At 35.9% G+C, this 14,594-nt stretch overlaps 1 protein-coding gene across 1 annotated transcript in view; it reads left to right on the forward strand.

The window, feature by feature from the left end:
• The window catches only part of LOC113249008 (eukaryotic translation initiation factor 2 subunit 3, X-linked-like), a 41,110-nt gene that overhangs the window by 23,403 nt on the left and 3,113 nt on the right, over positions 1-14,594 (forward strand). The window contains exons 7-11 of the mRNA XM_026490590.4: positions 227-361; positions 817-911; positions 1,252-1,396; positions 6,351-6,520; positions 7,647-7,819. Of these exons, the coding sequence (XP_026346375.1) occupies positions 227-361; positions 817-911; positions 1,252-1,396; positions 6,351-6,520; positions 7,647-7,819 (718 nt within the window). The remainder of the gene's footprint in view (positions 1-226; positions 362-816; positions 912-1,251; positions 1,397-6,350; positions 6,521-7,646; positions 7,820-14,594) is intronic.

Raw genomic sequence — 14,594 nt, forward strand, 5'->3', positions numbered from 1 at the left:
TAGAGGGGGGAAAAAAACAAAAAATATTGTGGATGTTTCTAAACAGAATGATCACAATCACTTGTCAGTCTTTTGGCTAGGATGAGTTTAAACAGAATGATCATTTCTTACGTTACTGACATTCGTATAGATATTTAGATACCTACTTTCGTGTTCATAATTGTTTAACGTGCACAGCAATTTCTATAAAACTGTCAAATTTTGATTTTTCGGGTTTGTCAAATAGGTACAGTAGCAGAAGGAGCTCCTATTATTCCAATTTCTGCTCAGCTGAAATATAATATTGAAGTTGTCTGTGAGTATATTGTCAAGAAAATTCCAGTACCTCTGAGAGACTTTACTTCAGAACCCCGACTTATTGGTAAGGCTTAACCCATTGGCCTTTAACTATTGACTGGATCTTTTCACATGGTTTTTTTGCCCTTGTTTCAAGTATACTAACATTATGAGGTATGAGTTAATTCCTGGGGTTAGGACTTCAGTGTGAATTATTAAGGATGAGGGCAGGCCATAATTTAGTCTAAAAATGTCATCCTTTCACATAATTGTATAGATACAGTGTTATGTTCTTTTATAATAGTTACATTGTACTTCATAGACAAAGCATAAATATGTCACTTACTGATTAATTTCATTTTCCATTATAAGTAAAACTTCAGTGATGATTGAAATAATATTTTCCTATAAAGTCAACTCAGGTATATATTTCAAGTGGCTACCCTTTACAAATGCTAACTTGAATTAAGTATTTCTTCTAATTAAAATAACAAGATGAGCTTCATGGTTTCGTTCTCTTCTTCCCTGTCATCTTCACAGTTATTAGGTCTTTTGATGTCAACAAACCTGGCTGTGAGGTTGACGACCTTAAAGGTGGTGTGGCTGGTGGCAGCATTTTAAAGGGAGTATTAAAGGTAAACTGAATTGTAAATTCTTGTTTCTTAAATGGAAAAAAATATGGTTAAACAAAATCTAAAATTTAATGTTAAAAATGTTTTTTTACTGCTTTGTACTTTAAATATGTCTGGTGTAAATCATAGATTTGTTGTATGTAAGTGGTTAATTGAGTGGTTATTAACTTTATAACTCTTAATACATTTTAAAATTTTTTATCCTTTTAAAGTAATATTGAAATTATTGTTGCAATACATGCGTTTTCAGTTTAGCAGTCTATCAGTTAGGACTCTTTACTTGTAAATGGTAATTGTGTTGTCTCAGGTATTTTGATTACTCTCTGTAATTACTCTGTTTTAGGTGGGCCAGGAGATAGAAGTCAGACCTGGTATTGTTTCCAAAGATAGTGAAGGAAAACTCATGTGTAAACCAATCTTTTCCAAAATTGTATCACTTTTTGCAGAACACAATGATCTTCAGTATGCTGCTCCAGGGGGTCTTATTGGTAAGAATTTTCCTTTCATCCATAAACTGTTGTTAGTGGTTGGTCATATGGATTATTGGAAAGTATGTATCTCTAATTAGATATTTTAACTCAATATGGATAAGTGGAGTGTGCAAATATATAGGTAGGTAGTGATTTTAGATTCTAAGATATTTTATGTGTTTCTTAGGAAAAACTTTTTTTTTTTTTTTCCTAACTAGACTACATCCAATGTGGGGCTCAAACTCACGATCCTGAGATTAAGTGTTACATGTTTGGCGCCCCTGGATGGCACAGTCAGTTGAGCTTCCCACTGTTGGTTTTGGCTCCGGTGTGATCTTGGGGTCAGGCCCCCTGTTAGGCTACAGGCTCAGTAAACAGTCTGCTAAGGTTTCTCTCTCCCGCTGCCCCTTCCCCTCCCCACACTCATGCACTCTCTCTCTCTCTCTCTCTCTCTCAAATAAATACATGAATCTTTAAAAAAAAGAAAGATTCACATGCTCCACCAAGAAAGCCAGCCAGGTATTAAAAGAAAATACTTTTAGATAGAAAGAATACATTGTAGTTTCATGTATAGGATAAGCTAAATAATTATGATTTCACATTTAAAATATTTCACTAGGTGTACTACATATTCATATATACATTTTAAGAGAGAGAGAGAGATGTTTTTAGATACACATATGTATCACTAAAATAAAACAAGTATATTCACATTTTACACTCTTTTTCTTATTTGGTTGCTTTTTATGGAAATTTTTATAAATGAAAAGTTACCTAGCCATATCACCTATATCATAAGATCATGTTTATGCTGGAGCTGACAATGAAAGATACTATTTTGAAGGAATTGCTAAAGTAATATATGGATTTTCTAATTTTCTTACACACTCAGTTTATTACAAATATCTAGGAAAAGTCAAGATTTTATGAAAGATTCTGGTTTTTTTTCTTTAGATTAAAGAAGAAAAAGTGGGATAGATAAAGAGTTTATCTTTTGGTTTTATGTGTTTTATCTATATATGTCTTAGAGCACTTTGAAAGTGTCATCTCCCTTCATCTCACACTGGTTTCTGATGAGAAATCGTAAATATTATTGAGGCTTATTGTGCATTTTCAGTTGCATCTGCTTGCCTTGGGTTGTGATTATTGGTCACTAAGTTTATCCTCAGTTTGTTGAGCTTTTTGCATGTGTAGATGAATGTGTTTTTTTCTGCCTTTTTTAAGTCAAATTTGGGATGTTTTCAACCATTTTTTTCTTTTATTTCTTTTTTTATTTTTTAAAATTTATTATTTTTAATTCCAACATAGTTAACATTCAGTGTTATATTAGCTTCAGGTATACAATGTAATTCTATACATTACTCAGTATTCACCATGATAAGTGTACTCTTGTTCCATATCACCTTAACTAATCCATCACCCCTACCAGCCTACCTCCCCTCTGGTAACTATCAGTTTATTCTCTAGAATTAAGAATTTGCTTCTTTTTCGGTTTCTTTTTCATTGTTCACTTGTTTTATTTCTTAAATTCCACATATGAATGAAATCAAATGCTATTTGTCTTCCCTGACTTATTTCACCTAGCAAAACCTCTAGACCTGTACATGCTTTTAGAAATGATAAGATTTCATTCTTCTTTCTGGCTAATATTCCATTTGTTATATACACATCTTTTTTATCCATTTCATAGATGGACACAGGCTGCTTCATATTTTGCTTATTATAAATAATGGTGCAGTAAATATAAGGCTGCAGGTACCTGTATGAATTAGTGTTTTCATGTCATTTGGGAAATACCCAATAGTGGCATTACTGAATCTATGGTGTTTCTATTTTTGACTTTTTGAGGAACTTCCATGCTCTTTTCCAGAGTGACTTCACCAGTTTGCATTCCCACCAACAGTATAGAGGGTTCTCCTTTCTCTGTATCCTCGCCAACACCTATTTTTTTATTTTAGCCATCTTGAGGTTAGACTTCTGGTTTGCATTTCCCTGATGAGATGAGTGATTGTTGAACATCTTTTCATATGTCTGTGGCCATTTATATGTCTTCTTTAGAAGAATGTCTGTTCATGTCTTCTGCCCATTTCTTAATTAAATTATTTGATTTAGGGGATGTTGAGTTTGTTTTTTATATATTTTGGTTACTAACCTCTTACCAAATATATTATTTGCAAATATCTTCTCCCATTTCATAGTTTGCCTTTTAGTTTCCTTTGTTATTTAAGCCTTTATTTTATTTATTTATTTATTTATTTATTTATTTATTTATTTATTATTCTTTGTTACTTTCTCTTCTCTGCTTTCTGGGAGTTTCATAATGCATTTGTTGGTATACTTGATTGTGTCATGTACATCTCTAAGACTGTTCATTTTTTTCTTTCTAGGATTTATTTATTTAGAGATTGAGAGGGCACACATGTGAGTGTAAGGGACAGGCAAGTGAGAGAGAATCTTGAGGGGACTCCTCACTGAGCGTGGAGCTCAATTCAGGGCTTGATTCCAGAACCCTAAGATCACGGCCTGAGCCAAAATCAAGAGTTGTTCACTCAACCAACTGAGTCACCCAGGCATCTTGTTCATTTTTGTTTTTAATTTTTGCTCAGAATGAGTAATATGAAATGACCAAAATTTTCAAGTCTGCTGATTCTTTTTCCTGTTTCAATATGCTGTTGATCTTCTTTAGTGATTATTCCTTTCAGTTATTATGCTTTTCGGCTCCAGAATGTTATTTAGTTCTCTTATATTGTGTATGTCATTGTTGATGATGTCTTCTTGGTGAGACATCATTTTCATTTTTATGTTCAGTTCTTTAGACATACTTTTCTTTAGTCTTCACATATATTAAAAATATGCCAATTTAGTGTTTGTTTCATAAGTCTCGGATTTCTGGGTTTTCATGAAGTTGTTTTTACTTTTTTTAAGATTTTATTTATTTGAGAGAGAGATCGCATACAAGCAGGGAGAGTGGCAGAGAGAGAAGCAGATTCCCCACTGAGCAGGGGGCCCGATGCAGGGCTCCATCCCAGGACCCTGGGATCATGACCTGAGCCGAAGGTATATACACTTAACCACCTGAGCCGCCCAGGTGCCCCATGAAGTTACTCTTAAAATTGCTTTTGTTCTTGGATAAAGGCCATATTTCTTGTATTGCGTGTCTCATGACTTTCTCTTGAGAGCAGCATTTTAATGATAGAATGTTGGGGCACCTGGGTGGCTCAGTCCTTAAGCGTCTGCCTTCGGCTCAGGGCATGATCCCGGTGTTCTGGGATCGAGCCCCACATCAGGCTCTTCCCTTGGGAGCCTGCTTCTTCCTCTCCTACTCCCCCTGCTCGTGTTCCCTCTCTCACTGGCTGTCTCTCTCTGTCAAATAAATAAAATCTTAAAAAGAAAAAAATGATATAATTTGTCATCTCTGGAGACTAGATTCCTCTCCTCTCCTAAGGGTTTGTTCCTGCTTCTCATGTTAGTTGTTACTGGTTTATTTCCTGACTTTCTGAACTAATTCTGTATGTCTGTTTTCTTTTCATATGTGCTTACTGAAGGGGTGCTTGTTAGCTTAGTGCTTAGGTAGTGATGGAAGAGAAAGAAATTTCTTTAATCCCTAGAACCACAGTCCTCCCAGTCTTTACTGAAGAACTCTGTCGGCTTTTCGCTCTCAACCAGGCAGTTAACAACTGTCTCATCCTTTAGTTTTAAGACCAGTGGACATGAGAGCTTAAAGCATTACCAGGTCTTTCCTGAACATGTGCACAGCCTTAAACATACACATTATCCACTGAATTTGTGCAAATATGTCCAGATTTTCAAAGTTCGTATGGACATGTGTGTTTTTGTTTTGCTTTTTTTTTTTAAAAAAAGCTTTTTGGTTAATTTGTTTGCCCTACCTGTTACCCTTCAGTTCCCTGAGGAAAAGAATTTTTACATTAGACATCCACACAGTCTTGGATGTGCCATCTTCCAGGGAAATATCAAACTAATCAAATGATAGCCCTTTGGAAATGAGAATTTAAAGGAGCTCCAGCCCTTTTCTCTGTGTAGCCTTGCTGGTTTTCACAACAAATGCCAGTTTTTAATAGTGCTATCACAAGAGATGTTGAATAGTGGGAGTAGGGACAAGTTAAAATGTGACAGTTTCCTGCTCTTACTAAGGTACAGCTGTTCTTCAATAAATAGTGCATAGATTGCAGGAAGCCTTTGGCTAAATTCCAGAATTTTAAAAATGTTTTTGACATTTTTGTCAGTTTTTTCATTGTGTGTCTGGAAATAGATACAGCTGTTCTTCAATAAATAGTGCATAGATTGCAGGAAGCCTTTGGCTAAATTCCAGAATTTTAAAAATGTTTTTGACATTTTTGTCAGTTTTTTCATTGTGTGTCTGGAAAACTTGGGAGGCCTTTAGTGCATTATTTTAGTGACACTTTTTCTTTGCTGTACTTATTATATACTGATAATAAAAGCTCACTGTATATCATTGTGAATTTTTTTAATTTACAAATAAGGAAATTCTGAATATTTTCATGTAACCTTTTATTATACCAATATACAAAAATACAAGAATAGTGTAATGACAAACCTATATACTTGCCAACAAGCATTAACAGTTATCAATTTTATTTCTACAAATCAATCATTATCAAACATTTTTCAATTTTCATTGACCAAATAATCTTATGAAATGGTTGTTTTCTGTTAAACAGTTCTCCCTTTATTTCTAATTTAAATGAAAATGATCTTTTTATCCTTAAATTTTTATCAAGCCTTGTTGCAGGACTGTTCTCTGTTTAAATAAAGCAGGGATTTAATTGTACAAGGTTTTAATTTTAATTTTGTAGCTGTTATGTGGTATCAATATAACAAAATTTAGTTAAGTTGTATTGCTACCAGTTGTACTAGTTTGACTAACTTTAGTTTTATAAACTTCTTAAGAAATACAAAGTTGAAATATGTGACGTATCTTATTTTATATCAGGAGTGGGAACAAAAATTGACCCCACATTGTGCCGGGCTGACAGAATGGTGGGACAAGTACTTGGTGCAGTTGGAGCTTTACCAGAGATCTTCACGGAATTGGAAATCTCCTATTTCCTACTTAGACGGCTTCTGGGTGTACGCACTGAAGGAGACAAGAAAGCAGCAAAGGTAAAGCCTTTTTATCTTTTCTCTTTTTTTTTTAAGATTTATGTATTTATTTTAGAGAAGGAAAGGGGTAGTGAGAACTAAAGGGAGAGGGGGAGAAGCTCACTTCCTGCTGAGCAAATCTTGGTTTTGGCTCAGGTGCTGATATTGGTGTTGGAAGATAAAGCCCCAATCAGACTCCACACTCAGTGCAGAATCTGCTTGAGATTCTCTCTCCGTCTCCCTTTGCCCCTCCCCGCTCATGTGCGTGCTGTCTTTCTCTCTCAAATACATAAATAAATTTTTTTAAATAATAATAAGTAAATAAAACTTACATTTGTCATTTTGGGGGGAGTTCCTTTAATAAAGATGTACTGTCTAACTTTTAATGAACTATGAAGACCTTAAAAACACTGATCTGAATTTGAGCATTAGGTTGTAAGCATAGACAACAGCAGTAAGTAGTACAGAGGCTAGTAATTCCAATAATTATATGTGTAACTACTAAAAATAAAACAGCTAAAGTAATGTAGTAGGTGCTACCCATTTTACAGAATCCAGAAAATTTAAGTACTTGCTTTACGTTAATGGAATTAGACCTTCCAAACCCACTTAACTATTGTATTATTCTTGTTTTGCTGCCCCTTTCAAGAAATTGTGTAAAGCCTCTCTGTCACAAGCATCTTCACATTTTAAGAGTTTGATTGATCTGTGTTAGTTTTAGTAGCTTATTTTAATGTTAGATAATGTGTATGTTCATTTAGTGCTAGATAAACGTTTTGCTTTGACACCTGTAGTATATATATACTTCAGGTGTAATTTGTGCAGAATTTCTTTTTTCCTGGGTACTCCTGGGTGGCTCAGCTGTTAAACGTCTGCCTTCGGCTTGGGTCATGATCCCAGGGTAATGGGATGGAGCCCCGCATCAGGCTCCCTGCTCAGCGGGAAGTCTGCTTCTCCTTCTCCCACTCCCCCTGCTTGTGTTCCCTCTCTCACTGTCTCTGTCAAATAAATAAATAAAATCTTAAAAAAAAAAGAATTTTTTCCTTTATAATTAATTTTTTTCCAGCAGTATTTGATAAATTCTCACTTTGTATTGGAAAACGCTTTAATTAATTTAATGTTTTTGTTTTTTCCTTAATTTTCTTAGGTGCAAAAGCTATCTAAGAATGAAGTGCTTATGGTGAACATAGGGTCCCTGTCAACAGGAGGAAGAGTGAGTGCAGTCAAGGCTGATTTGGGTAAAATAGTTCTCACTAATCCTGTGTGCACAGAAGTGGGAGAAAAAATTGCCCTTAGCCGAAGAGTGGAGAAACATTGGCGGTAAGTTTTTCCATTTTGCCGTTATCTGTCACAGGGTCAAGAAAAACAGCAGGGGCACCTGGCTGGCTCAGTTAGAAGAGCATGTGCCTCCTGATTTTGTGTTTGAGTCCCATAATAGGTGTAGAGATTACAAAAAAAAAAAAAAAAAGAATAGACTTAAAAAAAACCAGCTCATTTTCTTGTGGTATGTTCTTGATGGTATACATACAAGCAGTCATGCACACTTTTCCTTTCTTCTTAAATGTTTTTACGTTTTCATTGTGGTGGAGTTAACAGTGTTATATTAGTTTCAGGTATACAATATGATGATTCAGCAATTCTGTATAGTACTCACTGCCCATCACAAGTACACTCCTTAACCCCCATCACCTATTTGACCGATCCTCCCTTCCACCACCCTTCTGGTAACCATTAGTGTGTTCTCCAGAGTTAAGGATCTATTTTCTTGCTTTGTCTCTTTTTCCTTTTTTTTTTTTCCTAAGATTTTATTTATTTTTTTTGAGAGAAAGAGAGAGCATAAGCGGAGGGGAGGAAGAGGCAGACTCCGTGCTGAGCAGGGAGCCCATCATTTTTATTTATTTGAGAGAAAGAGAGGGAGAGAACGAGCAGAGCAGAGGGGCCCAGAGGCAGAGGAGAAGCAGGCTTGATCCCAGGATACCGAGATTATAACCTGACCTGAAGGCAGATGCTTAACCTTCTGAGCCACCCAGGTGCCCCTTTCTCTTTTTGCTTTTGCTTATTCATTTTGTTTCATAAATCTGTAAACTCCACATATGAGTGGAATACTGTCTTTCTCTGTTTTTTCACTTAGCACAGTACACTCTAGCTCCATCCATGTTGGATGAAACTTTGGACTGCTTCCATAGTTTGGCTATTGTAGATAATGCTGCTGTAAACATTGGGGTGCATCTATCCCCTTGAATTCATATTTTTGGGTAAAATACTACTAGTGCAATTGCTGGGTCATGGGGTGGCTCTATTTTTCACTTTTTGAGGAAGCTCCATATTGTTCTCCAGAGTGGCTGTACCAGCCTGCATTCCCACCAGCAGTGTAAGAGGGTTCCTTTTTCTTCACATCGTCACCAACTTGTTTTGTTGCTTTTTCTTGAATTCAGTAGTTTTCATGGCATGTTTGTGTAACTGGAAATCTGTATTTCCAACCCTGATTTGTAAGCCTGTATAGTTCAGTTTTTATTCCAGATACTGCAACTAGCTTTCCTTTAATCTCAGACACATCTGTATAAAATCAAACAATTCAGGGCACCTGGGTGGCTCAGCCATTAAGCGTCTGCCTTTGGCTCACGTCATGATCCCAGGGTCTTGGATCGAGCCCCGCATCAGGCTCCCTGCTCAGTGGGAAGTTTGCTTCTCCCTCTCCCTCTGTGTCCCTCTGCCCTGCTCGTCCTCTCTCTCTCTCTCCCCCAAATGAATAAATAAAAATCTTTAAAAAAAATAAAAAGATAAACGACTGTATTAGTTTACATAATTTATACCTCTTATTATTTCCGTATGTATTATCTTAAGAATAACGATAGTGTCTGTAACCGGTTCAGGAATTTTAGCACTGACAAAATACTAAAATCTGCACTCCACATTCCAATTTTGACATTCGTGTCAATATTGTTCTTCATTGCATTTTCCTTGCTTCAACCCAGAATCACACATTTCATTTCCCTTTTGTTCCTATAGTCTTTTTTATAGGGAACTTTCTTAGCCTTTCTTTATCTTAACATGAATTGACATTTAAACAATAAAAGCCACTCAGTTTCCCTTATTAAATTGAGGTTTTATGTTCAAGACCAAAATGCTCTAAAGGTGGTGGTGTGTCCTTCTTAGGAGTTACATTCAGAGTACACCTGGGTGGCTCAGTTCGTAAGTGGCCATCTTTGGTTCGGGTTACGATCTCTGGGTCCTGGGATCAAGCCCCACATAGGGCTCCCAGCTCACCAGGGAATCTACTTCTCTTTCTCCCTTCTACTTGTGCACTCTCTCCGTCTCTCTCTGTCTCAAATGAATAAATAAAATCTTAAAAACAAAACAAAAAACCACATTCCAGAAGCACACAGGACATCTAGTAACACCTACAGTGTGGGGTTTTCATGCCATCAGGGAGTCTGTAACAAAGTTTCTCTTTTCATGCTTGAAACTAATCCATATTTGTGGAGAACTTTTGAGACTGCAAATACCCCATTTCTCATCCGACTTTCCCCCTTGAGTACTCTTTTTTTTTTTTTTTTTTTTTTTTAATTAAGTTATCTCAATGCCCAGCTTGGGGCTTGAACTCACAACCTCGAAATCAAGAATCTCATGCTCTGGACACCTGGGTGACTCAGTTGGTTAAGTGTCTGCCTTCGGCTCAGATCATGATCTCTGGGTCCAGGGGTAGAGCCCCGCGTTGGATCCCTGCTCAGTGGGGAGTCTGCTTCTTGGTCTCCCTCTGTCCCTCCCGTCCCCACTCATGCTGTCTCTCTGAAATTTATTTTAATAAATACAGGTTTTTTAAAAAAGAGTCTTATATTCTACCAACGGAGCCAACAAGGCACCCCCTTTTAATTATTCTTACCTTAATTGATCTTGTCTCTGGGAATAGAAAAATAATGTTTGTTTTCTATAACTCTGCCACTTCTCTACATTTATCATTTGGCATCCCCTCTTTTCTTTGTATTTATTTAGGTATGTATACAGTGTGGATTCACAGGTGTTTTTTTACTCAGTGAGTTAACAGTTCATTACTACTGTTTGTTTTTATTTTGATGGTCATCATCACATTGGCCAATAGGATTCTCTTAAAGTTTATTCCTAGGTTCTTTTGAAATGACCCCAGAGCATTTTCTTACTTTCTCATATAAATCATCTGCCCTCATCTCATTCTGTATGGGCACTATTCCTGGACTGAAGCATTTATGTCTTTGAGTTCAAAAACAGAGATCTTTTTTTTTTTTTTACGATTAATTTATAATTGCCACATTTACAAAGAAACTACCATATACTGAAAATGTCTAATTTGTAATTGCCATACTTACAAAGAAACTTCTAGGTAATACAGTCTTTTAAAAACAATGTTTGGTGTTGCATTTAGGCCCAAAGTTCATTTATTTAAATCATGAATGACATTTGCAAAATTTTTTCAAACTTAGGAAAATACTGATTTAATATGGTTTCATTCAATTATATCTATACTCTGCAGAAATATTTGTTATACATTTAAGTACAACTGAAGCAGTAAGATTACTTGCACCTCAAACAAAGATCTTAATGTGCCATTGTTCCCAGGCTTCTAGTCCATACATCTATGACACCTGGTTATCGTTTTTCTTCTTCCCAGATTATTCCTTGAGTCTATCCTTTCCATTCTGAATAGCATCATTGTAGCCCATTCTGTCATTATTTTACACTTAAGCTATTGGAAGATTCCTGGGTTGTGTTTTTCCCTTTTCAATGAGTTTAGTGCCTGACCAAATATAATCTCTCCAAAACATTTCATCATACTATTCTAAAAAAATTCTACTAGTTCCTCACATTGCCTTAATATTTAAGGCCTTTATACAAGCTTGCTTCAATCTGTCTTATGTTTTCTCTGCTTCTCTGTAAATCCTCACAACTATCCTTGTCCTTATTTTCAGTGTCTTCCTCATTATCTGAGTTCCTTTCTGTCTTCCTTGTTAATTCTTCTCTGATGCCCACTGCCCTATGATGATCTCATTGATCATTTATCATCTAGAAAATTTCTAACTTACTACTAATATTAAAAAGGTGAAGTTTTGGGGGTGCCTGGGTGGCTCAGTCAGTTAAGCATCCAACTCCTGATTTCAAATCAGGTCACCATCTTCAGGGTTATGAGATCAAGCCCTACATCAGGCTCTGCACTGCGCATGGGGCCTGTGTCCTATTCTCTCTCCCTCTTCCTCTCTCCCCCATCTCCAACTAATGTGTGCACTCTCCCTCAAAAAAAAAAGTGAAGTGTTACTACCTTTTAAGTAATTGATCCTGTTTTGTGGTGATTTAATAAGCCCATTTAATTTTACATCTCCTCTATTATAAACATTATTTCCACACTATATAAATAAGTAAATAATATAAGATTTTCAGAGACCATCACCACAAAACACATCATTTAGTAGAATGGAACATTTCCTGAATTAAAGCTTATCCATGGACGAACACTTGTATTGCTTTCACTTTTTGTCTGTTTTGTTTTGTTTTTTAAAGATTTTTGTTTTTAAGTAATCTCTACCCCTAATGTGTGTCTTGAACTCACAACACTGTGGGGCTTGAACTCATCAAGAGTGGCATGCTCTACTGACTGAGCCAGCCAGGTACCCCTGCTTTCACTTTTTGGCTATTCTGCTTGATGAATTTAAGAAGATGGTGTATAAATATCTGTGTCTCTTTGTATCCCTAAACTTATTTCTTTTGGGCGGTACTTGCCCTGAAGTGGATTGCTGGATCATAGCATAATTCCTTTCTTAATTTGTGAGGAAACACACAGATACCATTTATCTAGAAGCTTTCCAAAATTTTTGGTATATTGTGTTTTTATGTTCATTTCTTTTAAAATACTTTGTTTTGTTTTCTTTTTTTTTTTTAATCAAGATATTTTCTGATTTCTCTTGGGCTGTCTTCCTTCCCCATTGGTAGTTAAAACATTTATTGTTTAATTTCCACATATTTGTAGATTTTCCAGTTTTCCTTATACTATTAATTACATTCCACTGCAGCCAGAAATGGCACTGGAAATTGATTGTTTCAGTCTTTTTAAAAGTAGGAAGACTCATGGCCTAATATAAGGTCTACTGGAAAGTGTCCCATAAGGACTTGGCCAAAGGAATATATTGATGTTGTTGCTTGTATGTTCTGTATATATACCTGTGAGATCCCTTGGGTTACAGTGTTCAAGTCCTCTGCTTCCTTATTGTTTTTTTTTCTCATTTTATCCATATAGACAAGGATTATTAAAGTTTCCTCTTACTGTATACCTATTTCTTTTTTCAATTCTATCAACATTTCCTTCATATATGTAAAAGTCCAGGGTTTAATGCATATACGTTTTAATTGTTATATCTTCCTGGTGGAACTGACTGTTTTATCATATATCTTTCTTTGCCTCTTAAAACAGTTTTTGTGTTAAAGTCTATTTTATCTGATGGTAGGACAATCATTGCTGCTTTCTTTTGATTTCTTTGCATGATATGCCATTTTGCTTCCTATCACTTTCAACTTATGCATGTCCTTAGATTTAAAGTTCATATCCTATAGATATGTGGTTTGATCCTGTTTTTTAACCGTTTGGTCAATCTGTGCTTCTTTTTTTGTTTTTTAGGATTCATTTATTTATTTTAGAGAGTGAGAAAGAGACAGAACAGGGGCGAGGCAGAGGGAGAGGGAAAGAATCTCAAACAGTCTGCACGCTGAGCAAGCCTGACCTGGATCTCAGTCTCACAATCCTGAGGTCATGACCTGAGCCGAAACCAAAAGTTGGTCACTTAACCAACTGAGCCACCCAAACATTCCCTATCTGTGCCTATATGCTTTTAAAGTAGTTACTCACATAAAAAGTCATACTACTGCCATTATATTATAGTAATCCCCTCTTATCCACTATTTCACTTTCCACATTTTTACTTACCTGCTGTCAGTTGTAGTTCAGAAGCAGTTGCTCCTGGTTCTTACAATTATCAGGTCAATAGAAATGTAATGCTACATCATAATGCGTATGCCATTCATCTCACATCATCTCATTTATGCCTTTTATCTCACATCATCAAAGAAAGGTGAGTATACTAAGCTATTTTGATAGAGATGACATCCATGTAACTCAGTACATTGTAACAACTGTTCTTCCCTAGGAGTAGTTATTATTAATCTCCTAATGTGCCTGATTTATCAGTTAAATTATCGTATATACGTATGTATGTATAGCAATCTATACAATCCAGTTTCAGGCGTGTACTAGGTAGCTTGGAATATATGTCCAACTTGTCAGGAAATTACTCTTTGTTTTCCATATGTAACTTTTTTTTGCTCCCCATTGCTTCTTTACTACCTTCCTTTCTGTTTAGTTGATTTTTTTATACTGACACATTTTGGTTGCTTTACATTTCCTTTTTGTTTATATTCCGTAGTGTGTTTTTGAGGTTTTTAAAAAGTTTTTGTTGGGGCACCTGGGTGGCTCAGTTGTTAAGTGTCTGCCTTCTGCTCAGGTCATGATCCCAGGTTCCTGGGATTGAGCCCCACATCAGGCTCCCTGCTCAGCGGAGAGTCTGATTCTCCCTCTCTCTCTGCCCCTGCTTGTGTTCCCTCTCTCGCTGGCTGTCTCTCTCTCTGTCAAATAAATAAATAAAATCTTTAAAAAAAAAAAAAAATCCCTGTTTAAAAATAAATGAATAAATAAATAAAATAAAAAGTTTTTGTTGCTGTTGCTTTTGTTATGATCACATTACATATAACATCTTAAAGTTTTCTACTTCTACTTGTTGTATACTTACTAATGTACATTTATTACTACTTTTAATGTTTTTGTCATTTCAATTCTGTGCACCAGAATTAAATAATAGTTCTAGGGATAATTCACTCAACTTTTCTTTCTTTTCAAATTGTTTATTTTCTTCATTTTTTTTAACATTTTATTTCTTTATTTGAGAGAGAGAGAGAGAATAGAACAGGGGGAGCAGCAGAGGGAGAGGGAGAAGCAGGCCCCCCACTGAGCAGGGAGCCCAAGGTGGGGCTTGATCCCAGGAGCCTGGCATCATGACCTGAGTTGAAGGCAGATGCTTAG

The sequence above is a fragment of the Ursus arctos genome, chromosome Y, assembly GCF_023065955.2.
Source record: "Ursus arctos isolate Adak ecotype North America chromosome Y, UrsArc2.0, whole genome shotgun sequence".
Lineage (NCBI taxonomy): Eukaryota > Metazoa > Chordata > Mammalia > Carnivora > Ursidae > Ursus > Ursus arctos.